Raw genomic sequence first — 18459 nt, forward strand, 5'->3', positions numbered from 1 at the left:
CAGATTTAACTGGTTGTCTATTCAGTGCACTGGAAGATGGTAAAATGAGGCTAAATGACCGTTAATAAATAAATGGATTACAAATAAGCAAGATAAAGAAATGGATTACAAATTGCTAGCAAGATAAAGAAATGGATTACAAATAAACTTTAGTTTAAACGAAGTTGCTCCCCTTTAGTATACTGATAACCCATATATATATATATATATATATATATATATATATATATATATATATATATATATATATATATATATATATATATATACGTGGAGAGAGATCAACTTAAGACAGTTTTTATCTGAACTATATGTGTTTGTAAGACTCTTTCTGTCAGCTCCAAAACATAGCCATAACTGAAGGCCTCCGAACAAAAAAGAAGCATCAGGAATTTTCTGTCAACATATATCATATCTATTTTAGCATCAACAAGACAAACTGATGTATTCTGAACCATGTATGTTTTGTCACTCCTCTCTGATTCATTGGAGTGCTATGTCGAAACACGAGACCACATAGTGAACAAATAACCGTAAACAAATAACTAAGGCAAATTATCAATCAAAACTTGGATTACACTTGGATACTTGGTTACACGAATCTGAAGAATCTTGAATACTGTGCGCTCTGTGGATGTGGCGAGTGAGGTTTGAAGGATAAATAGTAGAGAATTCGCAAAACCGACACTGTTTGCTCTCTAGAGTTTTTTCGTGAATGCGAGCAATGTGGCGAGTGATCATATACTTGTCTTTGGTGGAATAGTTGCACGAATCGCATTGGTATTTCTTCCTTTTTCCCCCGGCAATTGTAGCTCGTCTTTCAACGTGCTCTTCAACTTTCGAAATATCAGCAATGCCATGGCAGAACCCCGTAGTGGGGTCAACCATAGCTAATACGATGGGACCGCTTTCGACTGCTTGAACTACTGAATCGGTCATCAACAATTTCACTTCCAACTTTTCCACAACTGACTTATCTTCCATCTGTTCCTGATCTTTCAATTCCACTTTCGCCTTCTGCTCCAACTTAACTTCCATGACCAACAACAAACTACTCACTGGCACAATCCACAAGCGTCAAAAACAACTTTCAATCAATCTGAAAATGATGAGCGTTGAGTCTTTTATTCAGACACTGGAGAAAGATAAACTGAAATAGACTGATAAACAATCACTGGGATTGACACCCCACGGGCGAAGCCCGAAGCTTGTACTACTACTACTACTACTACTACTACTACTACTACTACTACTACTACTACTACTACTACTAATACTACTACTACTACTACTACTACTACTACTACTACTACTACTACTACTACTACTACTACTACTACTACTACTACTACTACTACTACTACTACTACTACTACTACTACTACTACTACTACTACTACTAATACACAACTAATTCTGACTCGCACATCAAACTCCGCCTCCGCCTCCAGCTCCGAACTCTGCTTCCACCTCCGAACTCCGCTTCCACCTCTGCCTCCGACCCCCGCCTCCACCTCCTACTCCCGCCTCCACCTCCGAACTCCACTTCCACCGCACAGATGCGCCAATATATGGTATAGTTGGAGCTAGAATAGCTTTTGAGGGTATCGCCATTTTAAAAGTTTCAAGCATGATATCAGCTATTCGAAATTTTCAAAACTTGCTATGTTCGATGTATGTACAGTCTGATGATGTGAAACGTTCTGTGCAGTGTACACCAATGATGTAATTTAGGCTGCGAAGAAAAGGGACAGAGTGGGATCCTTCTTAATAGACTCTGGGCAGACTGGCAGAAGCATTTACACTTGTATCTTGCTGGTTCAGTAATGGTTACTATTGAAAGTCAATGGTTCAGCAATGAAACGCACTGCGAGCAAGGTCCGGGCATACATCAAGAGGCAATACCAAGCAAGCAATGAACCAGGCATTCCAACTTAAAAACTGCTGAAATTTTTCCAAAAGACTAAAAATAACTGAATTCTTCAAATAAATTAATGTTATTCAAGTTCCTTTTTTGAAAAAATTGAATGGTTATATGCGTTGACTGCATTAAACACTCTTGCCGAATTTCAAATTGCAATTTAAATATCTGGCTCCAGCGTAAAAAAATATTGTGTCCAGCTAAAGTCGAAATTTAAAATAAATATAGGTGAAGCCATTTTCAAGCCATTTTTATTTGGGTTGAGGTAATCCCTAAACTCAATCTGAAGTATTTTTATGGACTATTATTTTGGTCGAGCACTTTCTTTTAATATTACACTTCTTGCTCGAGATTGATCTTTTCACAAGTCGAGGCCCTAAATCTTGGCTTTCAACCTCATAATGAAAACCAAAATTACAGTAGAAAAGTATTCATTGTATTTTTAAAGATCGGCTACTGAGAAAACATTTGCAATAAGTTTTTATTATTGAAACTCTCAAACCTCATTTTTTTTATTTTTTACATTCGACGATTACATAAAGCAGGCAAATAAATAGATAGTAATCGACATTTTTAACATGGGTAGTGTGTTATAGGCGGTGTTTCATGTGTCACGTGACTTTGTGTGCGGAAGAGATGCACACTGGGCTTGCTGCACTTGCTGCTGTTGTCCTCAGGAAATAGAAGTGAGGAGTTCAGCTGATGGACATACGATAGGAGTACTCAAGCTTGTGTGAGTTTATCCGCCACTTATCCCGAGTCGATTTTTTTAACGGATCATTTTTTAAGAAACGTGCAGATTGTTCAGAAACTATGAAAAAAATTAACTGAACAGCGCTGAACGTGCAGAAATTTTCAAAAGTTTAGCTCAAAAATCTTACACAGGCTGGGGCGAAACTTTTGGTGAATTTTTGTAAGAAATGCGGTGATTGCGGTGAGTGCTGTAAAAAAATATTTTACCGCATTTCACCGCATTTCTTAAAACAACTCAACGCGAAATTCACCGCATTTCTTACAGAAATTCACCGCATTTGCTTTCCAAAGTTTACTGAATCTGATTTAAATTCTCAAGAAACATCATAGAAGTACTTGACAGTTGGCGCAGTGGAGTGAGAAATTGACGGCATGCAGGAGGTAAGAGGTTGGAACCCGTATAATGAAGATTTTTGTAAGAATACTGAGAACGCGGTAAAAATAAATAATTCACCAAAATTCAACGCATTCACCGCAAAAAGATGTAAGAATTACGTAAAGAAAATTATTTTTTTCACCGCATTTCTTACGAAAATTCACCGTCAAAACTCAACCTGGGAATGGTACACTGAACTTCACTGATACTTTGTGCGAAATGCGCCCCACTTTAATGCATTTCATAAATAACTTCAGAAAAGTTCGACGCTTTTTAGCACTGATTCCTGACATTCTTATAATTTAATTTAAGCATACATTGTTTATAAGACATATGCTGAAAAAAAGCTGAAGTTATGAAAGAAATGCACTAAATATTCAGCTTAATTCTTATGTATTTTAAGCGCAGTTCCTGCGCACTTTTGCAAAGCGGTTTATTAATAAAAATTAAGTTATATGTGAAGGATTTCAGGAATCAATTGCTGATTGGATTAAGTGAAGATTAAGACACTGGAAAGAGTGTTTTGAGATTCAATCAAAGCTCATTTTCTGAAAATTCAGAGGTTTTCAGCGCCTTTAGAAAGTTTAGAAGCATATCAGCGAATTGCAGCAAATTTCAGTGCATTTTTGTATTGTTTTTGCGCTGAAATTTGTGAAAATTCGGCGCAGTTCAGTTTATATCTTGCAAAATTTTGGAACAGAATCTTGAACCCGGATTGAATCGTCAAGTAAACAGTTATTTTTCATAAATTTGAATTAAGAGATTTGAGTTGGTTTTCGAATTGTTACTTTGAAGTAGCATTTTGACTTGTTTTGGCATCCATTTGAAATTAACATCTCGAAATTGCTGTCGGAAGACAGTTCTGTGGTTCCTAATAATGTGCTCATGAGATGAGTGCAGAAAAATTTCTTTTCATGATCAAAGACTCAAATGCATCATTTTTTAATGAAAAACTCGAGGGCAACGGTTGTTTTCCATTGCCTGCCAAATTCATGTCAAAATTAATGGGAAAAACCATCTCTGTAATGGATCTTGTGTTTCTCCTTAATATTATAGTAGATATATAAAGAAGAAGCTATACAGTGTCTGACAACAAGCTCATTTGATTTAAAAATTGCCCGTAAAAACTGTCAGTTTTGAAAAGTTGAAGTCTCAGAAGCAAAAGTTTTTGACTTATGTCATTCATGATTTTTTACAAGAATCTCAACACTTCCAGGAACTTGCAAAGATCAAAGATCCACGGCAAGAGCTGACAGAACATGAAAATTTTTTCTCACGATCTGAGAAATGTTGTTGTGGGCTCAGAAACAAAAGTAACAAAATGTACTTACTTACCCAATCTCTGTGCAATCATTGTTTGTTTCGCAGTTTTATGACCACAATTTGCGTCTTTTGAAAAAAAACTCGGTTGACTCGGAGAACCAAGCCTGATCTTTCCAAAATCTTGAAATCTATTATTTGCTTCTTGGGAAATGTGATTCTTGAATGAGTTGGAAACGATTCCGTGGAATTTTATGATCTGGCTTGGAGATGATTATGTGAAGCTCCGCACGAACAAAACAAGCGTCCTGATTTTGCAAAAATTATACCGAATATCATTCCACAGCAGCAACAAAAAATTAAAAATATAACAAAAAAAAATACGAAAACTACGAATAACAAAAGAAGAGAAGATTAGCTGTTGATGTTATTACGTTGGTGATGTTAATAGTTAAAGTTGGCTGTAAATAGAAATTTGAAGTTATTAGAATCTTCTTTCCAAAGATACATCATTAAACAGGAAAACAGTTTTTCTACAAATCAGAAAATTTCTAATAAAACATGGACATTGAATATCGAAAAATCTTGAATATCGAAAAATCTATTATAGACTACTTGGAGGTTGGTGGCAGAGCAAATCAGAGCTGAATCAGTCTAAAGACATTCTGTTTTTTAGGATGACCAGTACTCTGTTCATGTCACTATTCACACTGGCCAGTCTGATTTTTGAGTAAAATTTACTTCATGAAAAACAATATGTTCAGCTTAACTCCGCCAACAAGGTTTGCTTTATATGCGATTCGAACTTTTGCGTTAGTATTTGTAAAATTTAATTTGCGTAGCAAGTCGTAACCACTGAGCTAAATGGGCTTTGTTATAATTGCCTACAAACCGGCTTAAATTTAAATAGTGTGAATACTACTATAGTAATTACTAGTTATAAGCTACAAAAGTATGACATTGCTCTGCTCAGACTTAATTTTGCGGCATGGGTAATTTTCAGACTATAAAGGATTAGTTTAGCCTGGGCGATTTCTATGACCTCAATTTAATCATAATGAAGAAATACTGCACATAAAGAAACTTAAATTATTCTGGAGATACAATGTTTCAGAACTGAATTAAGTTTTTACTCCTGAAATGTGCTGGTTCAGCGCTGAAAAGCTCTGATACTTAAGTCCGGGTAAGAATTAGCATCAAGAATATTTATAGCTCTATAACTCGACCAAAGTTTAATCTGACTGCATAATACGTTGTGGGTACTGATATTTAAAATGATGCTCAATTATTTAGACTCCTAATTGCCTTTTCCGATCGTTTTCTCTATTTTCTGCTTTTTCAAAGCAGAATTCCGATTTGATTACCGAATTTTTTGAAGTAGATCTGAATGAGAACAGCAAACGGTGTTGTTGTGAGCAAGTTTTTCACCCCTGAGAGGGTTCCTCGATACGAACTTTGTTTATTTTATTTCTCTCTCAGTGTTGACATTATACGTTGGTCAAACTCCCAAACAAAATCCAAAAAGTCGCAAATTTTTATCTCCATTTACGGCGATCAATTTTACCATGTACGTGAAAATATTTGTTACATACTGGGTGTTCAATTGATTATGGCTATCAGCAAAAAAGCTTGAGAAAAACTACATAAAAGTTCCTGCTTGTAATCAAGTTCACTGAAAGCCTTTTATTCTCAGAAACCTGGTAGTTAACATTGAACATTTTCAGTGTTGCATTTCTTCTAATGAAGACTATGATAATATTCGGCACCATGTTTCACAACTCATTGATGTTCAAACACCAAGAGACTTCGGCATTGTCCTATTGCTTATTCTTGACTATTAACGCTAGAAAAGCCTTTTTTTTGAAAAACTGCGCAATTTTGTTGACTATTCGACGAACGAACAACTTTTTGACATTACCAGCTTTTTTGCGTCAAAATAATCCCATGCCATCCAGTGCTTCGACTTTTCTTTTTGCAATCCTCTCTACTTACGGTATCTGAAAGCTGATGTTTCCTAGTTGATCGAAAGTCAAATAAAAAGTTGGCTTATTTGTTAACTTCCGCATGCATTGTAGCTCCCCAGCTCGGCGGAAGAAACAGGACAAAATCATCATGAAATGTACTGAAAATTTTTTTTGACAAACAGAGACCCATTTGTTAATGCCTTCCAGTACTAATAGCAAACAGTGTGATTTTAAAATTTCCAAAATCTCTTTTTCCAAAGGGATTCTCCAAACTTTTTACGGTGATATCTTCTTCCTTTTTCAGCCAACTGCAATGCCGTATTTATAAGCAAATCAAAATCTTCAGAAAAATGAGATGGCTAGCCCGATGTCCGTGCTAAAAATCATCTATGGGCAGACAAAAACCAGACAATTATTAGTCAATATTAGGAGATCCTGACAGAATTCACCCTGATCAGATACTTCGGCCCTCCTGATTTATTCGATTTTTGTCGAGATGACAAACAACCATGATCAGATTATCGCCACCATTTCAATCCAAGAATATAGAATGCAATTCATAATAAGAATTGAAGATTTTTCTCTTAAAAAGTTTTTTACAAAGTTTTTTCTTAAAAAAGTCCGGTGTTGCCTTTAGCGATGGGAGAGGAGAGGCGGCAATATTAGTGTGCGAGGCCAATGGAACCTGTATATTTTCAATCTCAATTCCCTGCTGCGTATGTCGTGGTACTGCCATTGGCGATCGGGAATTCCCTATCATGACAGAGTCGACTGGAGAGGTACATCGAACCCATGTTTCTTCCATTTTTCTTTCTTAGGAATAACAATAGGTAACATGAATCCGACCTTTGCAATGCGTGAATAACGAGAATTAGAGGCAGAATTAAAGGACCATTGCCAACATCATACCTGGCAACGGCCTGTAATGTCACTTGATCTGAATGATCAGACTGATTAATTTGAGTCCGGCAAAAATTGAGCAAAATAATTTTAGTTGAGATGTAGTGAAGTCCAGCTGTTAGCTAAAATTCAATCAACTTGAATCCAAACAGCCTTTTTTGGTTGCGCGGGGTCTTTGCATGTCACTTTTGACCTTTTGATAAGTTGTGGTCTAAACCTACGTATGGAACCGCAGAAAAAACTCAACTTTGGCTTTCAATTTTGTTTTAGTATAAAACCACCAGGATGTGCCGCGTATGGACATCGTTCAGCAGATTCAAAAGTGATGAATTTCAGACGAATTTTTTTTTCATTTACAGATTGTGGGAACAATAAGTAAACAATACTCTGGACTGGTTCATGAGACGTTCACGGATGCAGAAAATTTCATTCTTATCTTCCCAATAGACCTGGATGTGAAATTGAAGGCAGCTCTCATTGCGACTGTATTCATCATTGTAATACTTATTTTCGAGGGAACCTCACCCCCTCCCCCTCAACCTTACTATAGATAAAGAATTCAATCGTTTTATTTCTATTATAGCTAATTGAGCTATCTAATGGTGTCCCAATTTTTCTCGCAAACATTTACTCGAGTTTGCTAAATTTTTTCATGGCGTTAGATTAGTGTGATAAGCGCATGTGAAGATTTATGAATCTAAGCATATTTTGTTCAAATTTGCTTCACGTTTCGATATATCCGTCACTTTTTTCACGATTCATGTTGTTGGACAAGCGTTGGCAACTGTGACAAGATTTTGTTCAAATCAGTTTGCAATAATTGTCCACGCCAATAACCGTTGCCCGCGGTTAGCAACCGCGATAGTTAACAACTTTTCCTATTGACAAAAATGACAGTGAACGTAATTGGTGAATGATTTTAGAAAATCCGCGCTAATACTTATTGTGATTTAAGAATAATGAGTAATGGTGCTGTGACAATAGACTGAAAGTACATCAGATCGAAGCCAAAATTTAGGACTCTAAGAAAAAAATTATTACCATTTGCGTGGCCAATCAGATTTGTTTCACGAGATAATTTCGTATGAAGTCCCAGGGGCTTCTAAAGCATGGCCATGCTCTGAAGGTTTGACCAAATGCGCTGATTATATGTTGAAGCTTGCTAAAAGTGCATAATTACAGCCAATAGGAACAAAATTTGATTTCCAACCTTCTGTCACAATGTAATTGTTCTTCATGTGTTGCCCTTGTGATCTTTTGAATGGTATGACCATGGGTTAGGTTTTTGTGTGAACACCAATGATAAAATTCATCCCTTTTTGGTCAATGATGTCCACAATTTACATATTTACATTTCATGGAGATTAAAAATGATGCCATGTGTAGACTGTTAGGAGTTTTCTTATTGTTGCCCATTCACGAAACGCTTCGGCCATTTAACACTTAATGAGACTGAATAGCGGAACTTCTAAACCAAAAAATGTTTAACTTGTTTTAGGATTTCATGTACTTCGAGAACGATAACCGGAATTGAATACAAAAGACAGAAACCAGCAAGACGATAAAGGGCTCAGGACTCTTAGAAAAAAATGTTGAAAACTACAAAATATATTTTCAAGGAATAGACAAGAACTTATAAACTAGAAAGTTGTCTACTAAAACTTAAATTCAAGATTCGAGAATTGTATTTTTGATTTCAAATAAACTGATGAATTTATTCCACAGCTCATACCTAGAACACCAAATCTACCTGGGATGACCTTTCTTAGGTACCATATCTAAGACCATATATAGTTCCATCCAAGTCTAAGCAAAATTTCCTGCATGATCTTGCTATTGCTTCTAATTTCCAGGAGGCCATTATGGTTTTAGACATGGAACTTAAGACGCCATATATGATCTTGGACATGGTTTCTGAGATTCAGCAAAAATGTTAAACATTGCAACCAAATGAAGGCGTTTCAATCCATTTCCACAAATGTTAAATTGTATGATCTTGGATATGGGTATCTAAGAAATCATTATGTTGTTTGGTATGGTATCTAAGCCACCATTTATGATCTTGCATATGGTTTCTGAGATTCAGCAAAACTGTCAAAAGCTGCAACCAAATGAAGGCTTTACAATTCTCTAAAAGATATGTGTGATAATCAAATAATGATAAACGCAGATAAACTCTTTAAGACTACTCTTAAATATATTTAAAAAAACCAACAAATTGATTTATTTTAATCCCTAAAATTTATAATATACCACAAAATACTATACAAGAGTAATTTCGTCTATAAGAGTAATTTCGTGTTTCGTCTGTAATCTCCTTAACATGTTGTAAAAGGTTTTTTGGAGGCAAAAAACAAAATTGCACAAAAAAATTTTATGATCTTGTATGGATTGTAAAAGTCTATGGTCATTGATATGGTATCCAATCATGCCCCTAGAGCTTTGTTTAGCAAGCCAAAACACTTCGATTCATAGTACTTTTGCGTGGTCTTGGATATGGTATCTAAGAAGCCATACACTCCATTCATGACTTTTATATGGTATCCAAGATCGGTGTATGGGGTCAACCCGGGTAGAAATTTCGGAAACAAGTTTTCCGCCATATTCTTTCATTTGATAGTTATGCACAAGTCAGACATGTCTCCGTGTACATAGGATTGGCCGCAAAATTTGTTTTCTCGTGTGCAGCTTATTTAAATGTTCGAGAATTTTATCAATTTTAATGTAATCGAAAACAAAAACTTGAGAGAGGGTATTTGTAACTCGGAGGCTCTGATAATCAATTTTTTACAAGTGACATTATTAGTTTTGATATTTACGTGGATAAGACTTGAACGCAAGCTTACTTGGTTAACTATTTGTGGAGTGCTAAAAAACTACCGAACGTCCTAACAGAAACGTCAAAAGCTTTTGCTCCTATTAACGTAGGAATCAATTATAACAAGTTGTTTTGTCAAGTGCAACACAGGAACGAGCAAACAAAATGATTATTCTGAAACCATAAATAGTGCCATCGTTGGTGAAAGTAATCTTTTTGCTGTCTTGTTTGCTATCGTTGGTGAAAATTACCTAAATTTATATTTAACAAGGAGGCTCGGTAATGTGCATACGCACATAATGTTCCGACACCGCTGATCTACATTCTTGACTTAATTGGCTAACAAATGATGAAAAGATAGAAACTTTCAAAAACATACAAATCATTCAATAAACCACTAATGGAATATAAAAATGCCACGCTAGAAGGCCGATGAAAATTGTTGTTAATAGGACCACTTGAAAAGACACTAATTAAAAATCAAATAACAAACATTAAGTACGACGATAACTCGATGTCTACATTAAAAAAAACATAACAATATCAAATTCGTGTCAGATAAAACGTAAACAAACAAAATCAACCAAAACTTCATTAGGAAGGATATGTGAATTATCCTCACTGCGACTGGGTAACAGGTCGAAGAGAAAGAACAAAAAGGTTCGAAGTTCGAAAATACGCTTCCGTTATTGAAAACAATTAACTTCAAGTTGATTAAAAACAATCGATTTTAACTCAAACTACTAATATTATGCATTTTTATCTCCATTGGATTTAATTGAGACGCTCATTGTCCAGTGTACGTCACACGATTACAAAATTAAGGACAAATATCGGCTTTACAAAAATAGGGCAAATACAAAGTTAAAAAGTTCAATTAAATTTTGCGCAAAAATGGCGCTTAAGTCGTTAAAATCTCAAAATTGTTAATAAGATCTCTAAAAAAAATATCACAATATAAAAAAAAATACTATAAAAAAATTCACAACACTCAATATTTGACTCAATATTTCAAAGCAATGGACTTACGATTAATGTTATGTAAATAAAAATACGAAACATTTTATGACATCTCATAGTAACAGGAGTAACAAAGCCGAGAAAGAAAGGATGGACGCTAGAACCGTTATAAAGAGTTAAATAAAACTCACTGGGAACTTACTGGGAACGGCACTTTACAGAGCCTAAGCTACAAATCGACCAAAAAATTTTTTAAAATTTGGGAAAGCTCAAAAATCCAAATACGTTTCTTGAAAACAAAAAATTTCAAAATTCACAAAAGACATATGATTGCAGCAAAAAAAATGAATAAGGTTGCAAGACTTCAGGACAAAAATTGACCTGTTATTAATGAGACTAAGTCGAAAGACTACAAAATAAAAACAAATACAGAAAGAAGCCAAAACTTCAAAAACAGTTTTACGACACCACAGTGATCAAGGCACTAAAATTATGATATGACATCTACAAGAACTCTAAGTCATTGCTTCTGATCTGAACATCAGCGGTCTCCCTTATAAAAGAACTTCTTAAAAATGGCAACCAAAGACACCTAAAGATTGAACGGTATTGAAATCTTGAAAAATTTTTATTTGAAAATAAATGGTCGAAGCCATCATTCAAAACATATAAGGAACCTAGAAAAAATATAATGAATAAAAAAAACCTTATTAGTTATATTGAGTTGCATGGTGAAAAAAATGAACGCAAAATGGAGACAGTAGAAAGAATCGTTCTTCTAAGTTAATTTGAAAGTCTTTAAAACAGATAGCTATGAACAGAAATCTTTAAATAGGTTCCTTTTTACTCCCTGGAAAAGTAATTCAGCACTGTCATTATCAGTTACGTGTCAACAACAATGAAAAGAAAGACAAACATAGGCAAAAACAAAAAACACACTAAATTTTGCGAGAGACCTGTGAATCAGCCCAAAAGCATAAACTATTCAACAAAAGCAATTAACATTTTCAAGTAGGACACTTCTCAACTCTTTACACTTTTTCAATTATGCTCTCCTTGAACTTTGCCTGTGAATTTTACGATAATTTGACAAAGAAACAAAATGGCATTATAAAATATGCAATTATGATCAAAAATAAAAAAGAGTGGAAAAACTGGTGGTATCAAAACCAAGAAATGATTACTTAAATATAAAACCGTTACAGATGTTAATCTCTGCCATACAGTAGTTGGGTTTCAATCTGTTTTTACAGAGATTATGCCAGAAATTGAGAGAAAAACAATTAAACAGTGGCAATGTTCAAAAATACTCCGACAGTCTTTAAAACAAATAGACTCAAAGTCATAAGAGCCATTAGATAACAATGAAAAGCATTGTCTAGGTTCACTTATAAATCCTAAAAAAGGAATTGGATCTTTCATTTCTGAGACTAAGTCATTGCACTACAAAAGGTATAACAAATGAGAGCAAAACATAAAAAGTCCAAAAAATTTTAAGAAAACAATTGGTCAGAGCAAAAAAACCCAGAGCTTTAAGCTTTAATTTGAAACCAAAATATATGGTCGTGGGGCCTAATTTTTCAAAATTTTTTTCTGCCAATAATTGAGTCCTGATTTAAAAGTCTTTTGAGGAATTTACAAAAGAAGCAATATATATGCGGAAACGTTTAAAAAAAATGCTGCGCCCCCATTTAATTTCAAAAATTTTTACCTCAAGGATCCATGTCGAGATCAAGATCAGCCCTGTAATTTCCGCGCGGCTAGGAAGACACTCATTTTGCCAAGTAGTTGCAAAACAGATAATTTTTTAAAAAATATTTTTTAGTGCATCAAAGAAAAGGTTTTTTATAATTTTCGACTTTTATTTAGCAAAAAACTAGCAAAATTTTAGTTCAAGAAGACAGCTAAAGCCAGCAAGAGTAAAACTAGCTCCCATTTTGTGCCTTTTCAGAATAGGACTCTAGTAATAAGTTGTTTACTTCCATCAAAATTGAGAAAGTGGGCTAAAATCATCTTTGTTACCATTTTGAAGAATAAAGTTTGAATTTCGAAAATCTTAGCATAAATTCTTGACATAAAAGTCTAATTGAACTTTTCAGTAACCTCCTCTAATTTTAAGGATAAAATCAATAACACTACTCTTAACAATTTTAACATATTTTTGCTAAATTGACCAAAATATTGTCAAAATTACCAAAAATGTGAAAATATGCAACGGAATATCGTCTACTATTCATAGAATTTAAACCACGATAAAACCCTTTATATAGCAAACTTAACAAACTACTTACCGATTTACCTATTGCCATGCCTCATTAGAGCGCTGATGAGATCTATCATTAAGAGGACTACAAGACAAAAAAACGAACATCAAAACAAGCAAAAGCACAAAACACTTTTTATGGCAAAAAACCAATATCTAAATTTAAAAGCATCTGGTAACAACGTCAAATTACAACAGACAAAACCCTGCAGACCGAATTTCTTTTTTTTCTTAACTAAAAGACAGGTGGGTTTTTTATTGGGACTAAGTAACAAGTCGACAAAAATATCAGTAATTTTTAACATGAAAGTATAGATAATTTACTAAAACGTCACTAGGAAAACCAATAGAAACTGTTCTTGGTTAGACTAAGCCACAGAAACGGACTAAAGGTGTAGATTAACTAAACTACATTTCAAGTTATTATTAAACTAAATTACAAACAATACGCGAAAACACAATTTATTTAGGTAATTAAAATCATCAGATATTATCTTAATAATACGTTTTTTGTTGCATTTTTTATTCATATTAATTCCGTTAAAATTAATTCACCTAAGCCTCATTTGAATATCATTGGCATTGGTTACTACACGAAATCGCTAGCAGATGACAAAAATAAACACAAATATTGACCATTCACGAAAAAATTATGAAAGCGCATATTGTCCAACGAAAAAACAACAGTTGCGGCATAATAGCAATAAACGCATGAAGGTATGAATAATAAGGAGGCTGATATGAGCTGTCAATAATGAGAAAAAATTTAATACCACTATCGGAAACTTTAAGAACTAAACTAAAATCTGACTGCATCGAAAAAAAATGATTGAATCCTCAAAAATCCAAATACGTTTCTTGAAAACAAAAAATTTCAAAATTCACAACAGACATACGATTGCAGCAAAAAAGATGAATTAGGTTGCAACACTTCAGGACAAAAATTTACCTGTTATTAATGAGACTAAATCAAAAGACTACAAAATAAAAACAAATACAGAAAGAAGCCAAAACTTCAAAAACAGTTTTACGACACCACAGTGATCAAGGCATTAAAATTATGATATGACGTCTACAAGAACTGTAATTCATTGCTTCTGATCTGAACATCAGCGTTCACCCTTATAAAAGAACTGCTCACCCTTATAAAAGAACTGCTTAAAAATGGCAACCAAAGACACCCAAAGATTGAACAGTATTGAAATCTTGAAAAAAAATTTTTGAAAATAAATGGGCGAAGCCATCATTCAAAACATATAACGAACCTAGAAAAAATATAATGAATCAAAAAAACCTTATTAGTTATATTGAGTTGCATGGTGGAAAAAATGAACTCAAGATGGAGACAGTAGAAAGAATCGTTCTTCTAAGTTAATTTGAAAGACTTTAAAACAGATAGCTATGAACAGAAATCTTTACTGAATATTACGATAATTTGACAAAGAAAAAAAATGGAATTGTAAAATATGCAATTATGATCAAAAATAAAAAAGAGTGGAAAAACTGGTGGTATCGAAACCAGGAAATGATTACTTAGATATAAAACCGTTACAGATGTTAATCTCCGCCATACAGTAATTGGGTTTCAATCTGTTTTTACAGAGATTATGCCAGAAATTGAGAAAAAAACAATTAAACAGCGGCAATGTTCAAAACGACTCCGACAGTCTTTAAAACAAATAGACTCAAAGTCATAACAGTCATTAGATAACAATTGAAAGCATTGTCTAGGTTCACTTATAAATCCTAAAAAAGGAATTGGATCTTTGATTTCTGAGACTAAGTCATTGCACTACAAAAGGTATAACAAATGAGAGCAAAGCATAAGAAGTCCAAAAAATTTTACGAAAACAATTGTTCAGGGCAAAAAAACCCAGAGCTTTAAGCTTCAATTTGAAACCAAAACATATGGTCGTCGGTCCTAATTTTTTAAAATTTTTTTCTGTCAATAATTGAGCCTTGATTTGAAAGTCTTTTGAGGAATTTACAAAAGAAGCTATATATATGCGGAAATGTTTAAAAAAAAATGCTGCGCCCCCATTTAAATTCAAATTTTTTTACCTCAAGGACCCTTGTCGAGATCAAGATCAGCCCTGATAATTCTGCGCGGCTAGGAAGACACTCATTTTGCCAAGTAGTTGTAAAACATCATTTTTTAAAAAAAATATTTTTTAGTGCATCAAAGAAAAGGTTTTTTTATAATTTTCGATTTTTATTTAGCAAAAAACTAGCAAAATTTTAATTCAAGAAGTCAGCTAAAGCCAGCAAGAGTACAACTAGCTCTTTTTTGTGCTTATGCAGAATAGGACTCCAGTATTAAGTTGTCTACTTCCATCAAAGTTGAGAAAGTGGGCTAAAATCATCTTTGTTCCCATCTTGATGAAAAAAGTTTGAGTTTCGAAAATCTTAGCATAAATTCCTGACATAAAAGTCTAATTGAACTTTTCAGTAACCTCCTCTATTTTTAAGGATAAAATCAATAACACTACTCTCAACAAGTTTAACATACTTTTCCAAAATTGACTAAAATATTGTCAAAATTATCAAAAATGTGAATAAATGCAACGGAATATCGTCTTCTATTCATAGAATTTAAACCACGATAACAACCTGTATATAGCAAAACTTATTAAACTACTTACCAATTTACCTATTGCCATGCCTCACTAGAGCGCTCATCAGATCTACCATTAAGATGACTACAAGACAAAAAACGAACAACAAAACAAGAAAAAGCACAAAACGTTTTTTATGGCAAAAACCCAATATCTAAATTTAATAGCACCTGGTAACAACGTCAAATTACAACAGACAAAACCCTGTAGACAGAATTTCATTTTTTCTCAACTAAAAAACTGGTGGGTTTTTTTATTGGTGCTAAGTAACAAGCCGACAAAAATATCAGTAATTTTTAACATAAAAATTTAGATAATTTACTAGAACGTAACTAGAAAAAACCAATAGAAACTGTTCTTTGTTAGACTAAGCCACAGAAACGGACTAAAGGTGCAGATTAACTAAACCACATTACAATTTATCATTAAACTAAATTACAAACAATACGCGAAAACACAATTTATTTAGGTAAATAAAATCATCAGATATTATCTTAATAAGACGTTTTTGTCGCATTTTTTTATTCATACTAATTCCGTTAAAATTAATTCACCTAAGCCTCATTTGAAAATCCTTGAGATATGTTACTACACAAAATTGCTAGCAGATTACAAAAATAAACACAAATATTGACCATTCACGAAAAAATTATGAAAGCGCATATTGAACAACGAAAAAACAACAGTTGCGGCATAATATCAATAAACGCATGAAAGTTTGAATAACAAGGAGGCTGAATTGAGCTGTCAATAATGAGAAAAAGTTTAATACCACTATCGGAAACTTTAAGAACTAATCCAAAATCTTACTGCATCGAAAAAAAATGATTGAATCCTCAAAAATCCAAATACGTTTCTTGAAAACAAAAAAATTCAAAATTCACAACAGACATACGATTGCAGCAAAAAAGATGAATTAGGTTGCAACATTTCAGGACAAAAATTTACCTGTTATTAATGAGACTAAATCAAAAGACTACAAAATAAAAACAAATACAGAAAGAAGCCAAAACTTCAAAAACAGTTTTACGACACCACAGTGATCAAGGCATTAAAATTATGATATGACGTCTACAAGAACTGTAATTCATTGCTTCTGATCTGAACATCAGCGTTCACCCTTATAAAAGAACTGCTCACCCTTATAAAAGAACTGCTTAAAAATGGCAACCAAAGACACCCAAAGATTGAACAGTATTGAAATCTTGAAAAAAAATTTTTGAAAATAAATGGGCGAAGCCATCATTCAAAACATATAACGAACCTAGAAAAAATATAATGAATCAAAAAAACCTTATTAGTTATATTGAGTTGCATGGTCCAAAAAAAGAACGCAAAATGGAGACAGTAGAAAGAATCGTTCTTCTAAGTTAATTTGAAAGTCTTTAAAACAGATAGCTATAAACAGAAATCTTTAAATAGGGTCCGTTTTACTTCCTTGAAAAGTAATTCAACACTGTCATTATCAGTTATGTGTCAACAACAATGAAAAGAAAGACAAACAGGCAAAGACAAAAAACACACTAAATTTTGCGAGAGACCTGTGAATCAGCCCAAAAGCATAAACTATTCAACAAAAGCAATTAACATTTTCAGGTAGGACACTTCTCAACTCTTTACACTTTTTCAATTATGCTCTCCTTGAACTGTGCCTGTGAATATTACGGTAATTTGACAAAGAAACAAAATGGAATTATAAAATATGCAATTATGATCAAAAATAAAAAAGAGTGGAAAAACTGGTGGTATCAAAACCAAGAAATGATTACTTAAAAATAAAACCGTTACAGATTTTAATCTCTGCCATACAGTAGTTGGGTTTCATTCTGTTTTTACAGAGATTATGCCAGAAATTGAGAGAAATACAATTAAACAGTGGCAATGTTCAAAAATACTCCGACAGTCTTTAAAACAAATAGACTCAAAGTCATAAGAGCCATTAGATAGCAATTGAAAGCATTGTCTAGGCTCAATTATAAATCCTAAAAAAGGAATTGGATCTTTGATTTCTGAGACTAAGTCATTGCACTACAAAAGGTATAACAAATGAGCGCAAAACATAAGAAGTCCAAAAAATTTTACGAAATCAATTGGTCAGAGCAAAAAAAACCCAGAGCTTTAAGCTTTAGTTTGAAACCAAAGTATATGGTCGTCGGGTCTAATTTTTTAAAATTTTTTTCTGTCAATAATTGAGCCCTGATTTGAAAGTCTTTTGAGGAATTTACAAATGAAGCTATATATATGCGGAAACGTTTAAAAAAAATGCTGCGCCCCCATTTAAATTTGAAATTTTTTACCTCAAGGATCCATGGCGAGATCAAGATGAGCCCTGATTTTTCTGCGCGTCTAGGAAGACACTCATTTTGCCAAGTAGTTGTAAAACATCATTTTTTTAAAAAAAATATTTTTTAGTGCATCAAAGAAAAGGTTTTTTTATAATTTTCGATTTTTAGAATTTAAACCACGATAACACCCTGTTTATAGCAAAACTCAACAAATTACTTACCGATTTACCTATTGCCAAGCCTCATTAGAGCGCTCATCAGATCTACCATTAAGAGGACTACAAGACAAAAAACGAACAACAAAACAAGCAAAAGCACAAAACGTTTTTTATGGCAAAAACCCA

At 33.5% G+C, this 18459-nt stretch overlaps 1 protein-coding gene across 3 annotated transcripts in view; it reads left to right on the forward strand.

The window, feature by feature from the left end:
* Positions 1-8809, forward strand: part of LOC142337025 (phospholipid scramblase 1-like) — an 11655-nt gene extending 2846 nt beyond the window's left edge. Inside the window, exons 3-6 of one of the 3 annotated variants that reach the window (XM_075386060.1) lie at positions 2518-2654; positions 6912-7053; positions 7534-7671; positions 8673-8809. In XM_075386060.1, coding sequence (XP_075242175.1) covers positions 2518-2654; positions 6912-7053; positions 7534-7671; positions 8673-8708 — 453 coding nt within the window. In that variant the 3' untranslated portion in view covers positions 8709-8809. Of the gene's footprint in view, positions 1-2517; positions 2655-6911; positions 7054-7444; positions 7497-7533; positions 7672-8672 lie in introns of all 3 variants that reach the window. The other 2 variants (XM_075386062.1, XM_075386061.1) reach the window with 2 other exon arrangements.
* Positions 8810-18459: the final 9650 nt, after the last annotated feature.

Source organism: Convolutriloba macropyga, chromosome 3 (genome assembly GCF_964194025.1).
Source record: "Convolutriloba macropyga chromosome 3, txConMacr16.3, whole genome shotgun sequence".
NCBI classification, from domain to species: Eukaryota; Metazoa; Xenacoelomorpha; order Acoela; family Convolutidae; genus Convolutriloba; species Convolutriloba macropyga.